General features: G+C 42.0%; 1 protein-coding gene across 1 annotated transcript in view; it reads right to left on the minus strand.

Moving 5' to 3' along the window:
- Nucleotides 1–443: 443 nt before the first annotated feature.
- Nucleotides 444–9,816, minus strand: part of Mki67 (marker of proliferation Ki-67) — a 28,683-nt gene continuing 19,310 nt past the window's right edge. Inside the window, exons 14-16 of the mRNA XM_013503022.1 lie at nt 4,997–9,812; nt 3,654–4,094; nt 444–980 (exon numbers count right to left, since the gene is read on the minus strand). Coding sequence (XP_013358476.1) covers nt 915–980; nt 3,654–4,094; nt 4,997–9,812 — 5,323 coding nt within the window. The 3' untranslated portion in view covers nt 444–914. The remainder of the gene's footprint in view (nt 981–3,653; nt 4,095–4,996; nt 9,813–9,816) is intronic.

A 9,816-nucleotide genomic window follows, 5' to 3' on the forward strand; every position in this document is an offset into this window, starting at 1 on the left:
TCATCCCAAAGATGGTCTCAGTGGCCATCCTTCAAACCTCTTAAAGGTTGAGGACACCAAGGATTGAACTGTCTTATATAGATGGCCAATAGCCCAAGTGTTGGGACCAAATGCCCTCCTATATAGAAATACTTAGTAAATTCCACTGGTGTAATCACTGGAATTATATTAACGGCTGCTGAGAATCACTCAATTTTGGGGCAAAAAGATAAAAGTCCCTATTATTCATTTCCATGGAGATGGAAAACACAAACACATAAGCAACAACCATGCAGTATATCAAGCGCTACAGAGAGGCCAACAGACACTGACCTCAGGAAATGATAAATTGGGGGCTTTATTTTGCAACACACAGGGCTGCACCTTTGCCAGTCCAATACCAAACATTTAAATTGGAGACCCAGAAACTCCCCGCACGGCTTTTTGCTGGCTTTTAAAGACAATTCAGAGCAAGAAAATTTTTATTTTTTAACAAAGTATGCAATTTATTAAGAAATTAATGGACAAAATGGATAAAGCCTGTGTCAGCCAGCAAGGACACAGGATTCATAGATTCAGAGACAAGAGGAAGGGGCTTATATGCTACGCTAGACAAAGGTATGTATGTGGGCTTTGTCAAGAACTCTTAATACGTTAGAGGTCAGTTAAGAAACAGCCCAGGTACCATCAGTGCCTGGCACCAGGTGCTCAGCTGTCTTCAGGACTTTACAGGGTAAGGTTTGGAATGTAAGCCAGAATCATTTGCTGGGCAAGATGCGGTTATCACCAAGATGCAAAGCTAAAAGATTCTAAGGTTTCTTCCCTTAAATACACTGATATAATTATTTACAGAGTTCACTTTTACATTGTTGGTAAACATAAAACTAGAACTTATGGCTAAAATATTACATATTTTTCTTTCTTAAATTTATTTGCTAAATATTTTCAATGTTCCGATGACTTCTGGTTCTTATTTTCTTGGTGTCCATGATGTCCTTATCCTGTTTGGGAAGAAAAACAATTCTTGAGTAATTAAAAAAAAAAAAACAATTTTTGTGATCAACCCTACTCTGTAAAACTCCAAATCCTTATCAGGTACTGTGCCTTTGTTACTTCTAAAAAATTGAAGGATGGAAATCAGTTTTAGGATATACGACCTGAAACTTTTCTAAATATTTTATTTAGTTTCTTAAAGTTTAATATTATATCTTACTAAGCAAAAGCTACTAAATACAAAAAACCAGCTGCTTTACCAATGTACACATTTTTACCAATTGAAAATATCATTCAGAAAAAGTGAATTTAACAAGGATTAACACTTTTGACTGTTAAACCACACTCCTCCTACAAAGAGGACAATCTGTGAGTATTGATTGTGGTCTGAGACTTCCTAAAGTATATCCTAAGCAAGGGGGCATCTTCTCCTGAAGAGCTGGTGATAGAAGCTCATCCACCTACAAACTTAATGTTAAAGAAACAAGATAATCTTCTCTTTTCAGAATGGAGGCCCCACCAAACACAACCCCAAAAAAATCCAATTAGAAAAATCCAAGTGTGAAAGAAGCATACCTTAAAAGATTATGAAGTGACCATGGATAATCACTTCAAACTAAGTGAAAAGCAAGTGACAGAACAAGAAGACAACAAATCAAAAAATGCAAAGTTTAATTTGAATGGAAAAGATTTTAAATTTGTTAAGGCTATACTACATAATAGAAGAGAAGCACTAAGCAGGAAATCTGCAACATGGATGATAACAAGGATAAATATACATGCTAAAAAGGGAGGACTTGCTCCTCTGATGGACTACTTGGGGTAGATTCTACCATGTGTTTCTGCTGAACACAGGGCAGGAGCAAGATGCCACCTCCGCTACCTGTAGTCACTCCTTCAGGACTCTAGGGTGGCAGGGACCTTAAATGAAACCCTGAAAGTAGACTTGGTCAGCATTCTTGCTACTATTCTAGCGTGTAACAAGCATATCTCCTGTGCCTTTGCATGTATGTTGAATTTTAGCAACAGCCCAGGCCTGCAGTCTCTGACCATCCCTTCCTGTGGCCCTTCCTCAGCCTCAGTACGATCTGTCACCTATGAAAAGACATTTGCTTTTCTCATCAATGCCAGGCAATATCCACCTCACCCTTAGCTGGCTTTCCAGCCTTTGCATGCCTCTTGCTATTTGCTGTTACAGATGTTACGTGCTTCAGCTAAGGGGGAAGATACCACTGAAAAGTTGTAAACTCTTGCTTGGAGAAATTTAATACAAATCTCATATACAGTTTCCAAGTCTATGGACAGCCAAAACACATGATAGACCCCACTAAGTACCCAGCCCTGGAGAAACCCTTCAGTGTGTTTGGAGTCTCCTGGGTGCTGGTGGCTGCAGAGAAGAGGCCCAAGAGCTCCTGACAGAAGAGCTAGGTCTGGGCCACCCTTGGGTCCTGGTGGCTGTGTATGTAAAATCATCCACGTGAAAAGGAGATTGGTTTTTGATCCTTCAGTTTCATTCTGATAAGGCACTACTCTTCAAGCTATCAATCTGTAAGTGTGTAGATCCTAAATTTTATTTAAAATTGGAACAGAAGGTGTATACTAACCACATGAAGCTGTTTGAGATCCTGGTATCTCCTTGGTCTCTGTGATCGTGTCTTGCTACTGTCAGATAGCTTTGCCTTCCAACCAACCTAATTTCTGGCACATGCATGGACACCATTCTGCTCCCCATCCTTTGGAACATTCTACCCATACCTCCTCCCAAAGACTTCTTGCTACCAGCCAGCAAGAAGGATCCTCCTGCTTAATCCCTTGTTGACTATGGTAAGTGCTGGGAACATCTGGGAATGTTGACTCTCAGAGGGGTCAGTTCAAGTTCATGACTTGTTCTAGACACCATCAGTCTAAACAAATGCAGAGATGTCCACAATACCGAAACTGCGTAGCCAAAGTGCCAGTTGCTATCTTCATTTCATTGGCTGATGTCAGAATAGAGTAGTTTTAAGTTCAACACCTATATGCTAAGAACAGTTATATAGCATTCACAAAAAAGTACTGTCCACCTCTTTTATTAAACTAAACCATGCATTCCTCAGAATATGAATTGAACATAGTCACACATTATGGATTATTCAAATTATAGGTAATTCATGAGCTAATAAATTTGATCTCATTTTAGTATCACATATAGTTCATTAGCATAGCCCTTATTTGGTTAGGAAGAGTGAAATCACACATGTACTTCCTACAGAGCAGAATTTAGAATACAATTTGCCTTCAGGACCCCCAGCCTTTGTTTATTCTGGCTTTCCAAAAGAAGTCCTTTGATCTCCAGACATGGCCACTTTTTGCTTTAGTAAATTTTGATGAATTGAAGACAGACTTAAGACATAACCTGTAATCTTCATACAAGCTGCATCATAAGCAGAAAGAGTGGTAACCAAATAAATGCTTAGATCTTTCAGAATGTCTCCCAGAACACGAAACCATTAATTGAAGGAAAATTCCCAAAACTGACATAAGAAAATATAGCTACCAGAATAAAATTCACGGCTTAGAGTGATGCTTCTTCTACAACTTAGAACTGGCACCATGATGCTAAATATGTTTTTCATTTGCCTTTGCAACAGTGGTCATAAATATACCCAAATATTTTGTTTTTTTAACAGTGAAATACATACCTTCTTTGGATTTTCTGTACATCTCTTGGTACCTTGAGTTATTCTTTGCTCAGAGTCACTCTCCAAAGTGTTTCCTTTTGGCTGAATTCCAGCCCTTTTAGATCTTAAACTCACAGTGACTGAATTATTGGTTACTTCTTTCTCTTTCTGATTCTTCACAGGGATATCCATGCTGTTCTCCTTTACATCCTCCTCTGCTATGTGAAGCTGGGAGTTCTTATTCTGTCTTCCCGATCTCAAGCATACCCTGTTTCCACTGACTTTGCCCTTAAATGTAGGTTTCCCAGCTCCATCACCAGGGATCTGTTGCTCTATCTCTTCAGATGTCTTCATGGACTTCTTTTCACGTCTCTTTATTTTGGCCTTTTCTGATGTAGGAATTTCAAGGTTTTGCTGGTTTGTATCAGTTTTATTTTGGTGTCTGGTGCGTAAGGACATTCCCTAAAGAAATGAAATGACATCCTCAAAATTCCAAAAATGAGTAAAACACATCACCCAATTCAACAGGGAGAAAATAATCAAATCTAAATAACTACAGTTTACATTATTGCAAACTATCCCATTACATAAATGACAAATGAATTCTAGTCCTTTAATGATGATGGCTGACATGAAACAGGAACTCTGTATTTCTGGAATTTTGGATGCTATGGTATTCATAATTTTGTTGTCTCCCACAATCCTTTGAGACTATTGTCACTGTTAAAACACTAGCATGTATTCTTTTTGTAGCCATCCCTGGCCTTGGTAATAGTTCATGAACAGTCCACCTTTTTTCTGTTTAATTTTTTAAAGTAAAGATGAACATAATTTTCTCACTGTAATAACCCCTCAAGGAAGCAATTATTATTTTGACTAATTCTTTTACAGAACTAGTCTAATTGCTGTATAAATCCCAGAAAGTCTTATCAGAACCTTTTATCAGTTATTGATACTATTCAAAAGAAACACCTGTGAAAAGGATATCCACTTCTACTTGTATATTTCAGAACCTGTATAAATTACTATACAGAAAAGAATGACATCCATCCAAGATGACACATAATAATTATGTAACATTTCCCATCGCCTTATTTGGAGTGGCTGAGTCTTGTTCCTTTTTGATAGATTTCACACTGTTGTTCTGTTCTTCTACAGGTTCAATTCTGTTTATAATAATGCTTACACGTTTCTTCACTATGTTTAAAGGATCAGGGGATTGGTGTCTCTCCCTGGGAGCAGTCCTGTTTATTGTGGACCAGATTCTCTTTTATTGGCTCCCGTGGTGTTATCACAGAACACACACCCCTGGTTCCTATGTTTTTTCCAGATTTCAACTTGGGGGCTAACGACATGTTACTTACATTTTGTGATGCTGCAGGGCCTTTGGTGTCCACCAAATCTTCTATCGGTTTTTCTTTAGGAACCCTAAGAACCCTTCTAGAAGTCTTCAGAGGTTTTATACTGTCAGGTATTTGTTGTGGAGTGCTCTTTGGGTTATGAACATCATTCATCTGTTCTACAGTATGGTCTGGTGTTTGGATTCTTTCTTTAGGGCTGGATAGGTCTTCCACTTGTGACTTTGCCTTAGATGCTCTTACGTTCCTCCTGGTGCTTGTAACACTAATGGCTGGGTTCAGCGTCTGTTCTGAAGGTTCCTTAAAAGCTTTGATGTCTTTGTCATCACCTTCTGGCATTTTGGAGGTGCGGGTGGTGGCCCTGGACATTCGTGTTGGCTTCCTCACAACTGAGAGTCCTTCTTTTACATTCACATTCCCAAGTCTTGTCCTGAGTTGCCTCTTTGTGCTTACTGGAGTGTCTGCTGGTTCTGGTTGTGAAGATTTGCAGGGCATTTTTGTGGTTTTCTCATTGCTCAGTGATTCCTCAGTGTAAGTTGGTTTTTGGATTAGTTCTTTGGAGCTAGCCAGATCTTCAAGAAGTTGGGTCATTTTCTTATGTGTCCCTCGCAGCCTCTTGCTGCCAGTTATATTTTCTTTGTGGTCCCGTTTTCGCTTGGCAGATTCCTTAAATTCTTTGCTACCTTTACTATCACTTGGAGGTTCTTTGTGTGTGTTCATGGTCTCCCCTGATGTTGCTCTTTGCTTTCGCTGTGTTGAGAGTTCTTCTGTCACATCTACCTTCCCAAATCTTGTCCTGGGTCGTCTCTTTGAGGCTGCTGAAGTGTCCCCTGGCACTTGTTGTGGAGATTTGCAAGGCGTTTTTGTGGTTTTTTCATCTCTCACTGATTCCTCAGTGTGGCCCGATGTTTGGCTCAGTTTTTTGGAGCTACTTGTGTCTTGTATGGGCTGAGCTTTTGCTTTGGCTGCTCTTGGCCATCTCCTGCTGCCACTTACACCTGCAGCAAGGTCCAACGTTTTCTGTTCAATTTCCTTTAAAGGTTTAATGCCTTTATCATCATCTTCTGGTACTTTAGAGGTGTGAGTAATGGCCTTCGATGTTCGTGTTGATTTTCGCACTGCTGAGGAATCTTCCTTCACATTCACCTTTCTGAGTCTTGTCCTGGGGCCTCTCCTTGTCTTTGTTAGGGTTCCGACTGATTCAGATTGTGGAGACTTGCAAGACATTACTGTAGCCTTTTCATCACTCACAGATTCTTCAGTGTAACCTGGCGTTTGGAAGAGCTCTTGCAACCCACACAGGTCATCTAAGGTTTGGGTCTTTTCCTTGGGTGCTCGCCGCAGCCTCTTGGTGCCAGTTACACTTTCTGCTGGGTTCAGTTTTCGCTTGGCAGATTCCTTAAACACTTTCTTGTGTTTATCATCTATGGCTTCTTTGAGTGTGTGCATGGTATCCTTCAATGTCCGTTCTCTCACCGCTGAAAGCTCTGCTTTCACATCCCCTTTTCCTATATGTTTTTTAGGACATCTCTTCGAGGTTGTTACAGTACCCACTGGTGTTGACTGAGATCTGTGGGGTGTTTTGACAGTAGTCACTAGGTCTTTGGCATGGTTTGGTGTTTGGAAGAGCTCTTGGAAGCCAGCCAGGTCTTCTAGAGGCTGGGCCTTTGTCTTAGGTGTTTGTGGACGTCTCTTAAGGCCATTTAAATTTTCTGTCAGAGCTAACTGTTGCTCTGGAGTTCCTGTAGACACTCTGATGCGTTTCTGCTCCTGAACTGGTACCAAAGGTGTATGCATGGTTTTACCTGGAGACTGTGTTAGCTTTCTGAGTGATGACAGCTCTTCTTTCATATCTATTTTCCCTAGACTTATCTTAGAATGTCTCCTTGAGGATATTGCAGTATCAATTGGTGGTGACTGGGGAGATCTGCAGGGTGTTTTATGGGTTTCATGTTCAGGTAGTGGGCTCCTAGAATGGCAGCCTGGTGTTTGAAAGAGTTCTTGCAAACCAGATAGATCTTCCAGAGGCTGGGCCTTTGTCTTAGGTGTTCGTGGCTGTTTCCCAGGCCCAGTTAAATTTTCTGTTATTGGGCCATTGGCATGATCAGGTGTTTGAAAGAGCTCCCGGAAGCCAGTCAGGTCTTCTAGGATATGGGCCTTTGCCTTAGGTGTTCGTGGCTGTCTCTTAAGTCCTTTTAAATTTTCTCCTGGGTGCAGCTTTTGGTTTGGAGTTTCTGTAGATGCTCTGACGCCTCCCTGCTCCTGAACTAGTACTGAAGGTGTGTGCATGGCTCTCCCTGGGGATTGCATTTGTCTCTTGAGTGATGGCAGCTCTTTTTTCCCATCTGTTTTCCCCAGACTTGCCTTAGAATGTCTCTTTGAGGTTGTTGGAGTATACAGTGGCCCTGGTTGCAGAGATATGCAGGGCATTTTTGTAATTTCGTCAGATGCTATTGGTTCTTCGGCATAGTCTGGTGTTTGGAAGAGCTCTCGGAAGGTAGTAAGGTCTTCCAGAACCTGGGCCTTTATCTCAGGTGTTCTTGGCCATCTCCTGCTGCCAGATACATTTGTTGCTAGATCCAGTGTCTGCTTTGCAGATTCCTTAAAAGCTTGGATGCCTTTGTCATCATCTTCTGTTGCTTTTGGTGTATGTATGATTTGTTTTTCTTTCATATCCCTTTTCCCCCTGGGTATGCTGGGCAATGCTTTTTTCCTTCTGGGGGAGTCCACTGATTCTGGTTCTGATTTGCAAGGCATTTTTGTAGTTTGTTCATCACTCACTGATTCCTCAGTGTGACCTGGTGTTTGAAAGAGCTCTTTGAAGCCAGTTAAGTCTTCTAGGGATTGAGAATTTTTCTTGGATTCTCCTCTCAGCCTTTTGTTGCCAGTAACACTTTCTGCTGTGTCCAGTTTCCGCTTTGAAGATTTCTTAAACATTTGACTCTCTTTATCATCTGTGGGCTCTTCATACGTGTGTGCAATTTTCCCAGATATTTGTGTTACATTTATTACTGCCAAGTGATTTTTCACATTTTTTCCCTCCAGACTTGTTGACCACCTCACCACTTTTGCTGGAGTGTCTACTGATTCTGCTTGCAGAGATATGCAGGGCATTTCTGGAGTTTCACCAAGAGTTACTGGGTGATTGGCAGGATCAGGTGTTTGAAAGAGCTTTTGGAAGCCAGTCAGATCTTCTAGGACATGAGCCTTTGCCTTAGGTGTTCGTGGCTGTCTCTTAAGTCCACTTAAATTTTCTCTTGGATTTAGTTTCTGCACTGGAGTTTCAGCAGATATTCTGACACTTTTCTCCTTCTGAACTGGTACTAGAGGTATGTGCAAAGCTTTGCCTGGTGACTGTATTAGTTTCATGGGGGCTGAGAGCTCTTCTCTCATGTCTACTGCCCCCAGACTTGTCCTGGGACATCTGTTTAAGGTTGGTGATGTTCTGAGTAGCCCTGGATGTAGAGAAGTGTAGGGCATTTTTGTGGTTTTATCAACAGTCATTGGGTCCTTGGCATCACCTGGTGTTTGGAAGAGCTCTTGGAAGCCAGTCAGATCTTCTAGAAGCTCAGCCTTTACCTTGGTTGTTCTTCGCTGTCTCCTGCCACCAGACTCTTTTGTGGCTAGGTCCAGTGTCTGTCCTGCAGAGGTCTCACAGCAGAGGCTTTTGTCACCACCATCTACTTTCATTTTAGATGTAGACATGGTTTTCTCCGACATCTGAGTTAGCTCTCTCTCTAGTGAGGGTTCTCTCACATCCACTTTCCCCAGACTTGTCTTACGACATCTCTTTGAAGTTGGGGAATCTACCAATCCTAGTTGTGGAGATCTACAGAGCAGTCTTGGAGTTTTCTCAGAAGCCACTCGGTCCTTGGTACAGCCTGGTGTTTGGAAGAGCTCTTGGAAGCCAGCCAGGTCCTCCAGAGGCTGGACATTTGCCTTAGGAGTCTGTGCTGATCTTTTAGGTTCAGTTAAACTTTCTGTCAGGTCCAGTTTCTGCTCTGAAGTTGGCACTGATGCTCTGATGCCTCTCTTCTGAATTGGTTCTGTAGGTGTGCGCATAGCTCTGCTTGGTGACTGTGTTAGTCTCCTGGGTGTTGAGAGCCCTTCTTCCCCATCCATTTTTCCCAGACTTATCTTAGAACGTCTCTTTGAGGCTGTTGAAGTATGCACTGGTGCTGACTGTGAAGATCCATGGGGTGTTTTGGCAGTATCTTGTTCAGTCACAGAGTCCTTGGCATGGCCTGGTGTTTGGAAGAGCTCCTGGAAGCCATCTAGGTCCTCAACAGGCTGAGCTTTTGCCTTAGGAGTTCGTGCTGGTCTTTTAGGTTCAGTTAAACTTTCTGTTAGGTCCAGTTTCTGCTTTGGAGTTGGCAGAGATGCTCTGATGCCTCTCTTCTCCTGAACTGGTATTGTAGGTGTGTGCATGGCTCTGCTTGGTGACTGTGTTAGTCTCCTGGGTTTTGAAAGCCCTTCTTCCCCATCTATTTTTCCCAGACTTATCTTAGAACATCTCTTTGAAGCTGTTGAAGATTCCACTGGTCCTGACTGTGAAGGTCCACAGGGTGTTTTGCTGGTGTCTGGTTCAGTCACTGAGTCCTTGGCACAGCCTGGTGTTTGGAAGAGCGCTTGGAAGCCAGCCAGGTCATCCAAAGGCTGCATGTTTGCCTTAGGAGTTCGTGCTGGTCTTTTAGGTTCAGTTAAACTTTCTGTTAGGTGCAGTTTCTGCTTTGGAGTTGGCAGAGATGCTCTGATGCTTTTCTTCTCCTGAATTGGTACTGTAGGTGTGTGCATGGCTCTGCTTGGTGACTGTGTTAGTCTCCTGG

Source organism: Chinchilla lanigera, unplaced genomic scaffold (assembly GCF_000276665.1).
Source record: "Chinchilla lanigera isolate Chin_1 unplaced genomic scaffold, ChiLan1.0 scaffold00076, whole genome shotgun sequence".
NCBI classification, from domain to species: domain Eukaryota; kingdom Metazoa; phylum Chordata; class Mammalia; order Rodentia; family Chinchillidae; genus Chinchilla; species Chinchilla lanigera.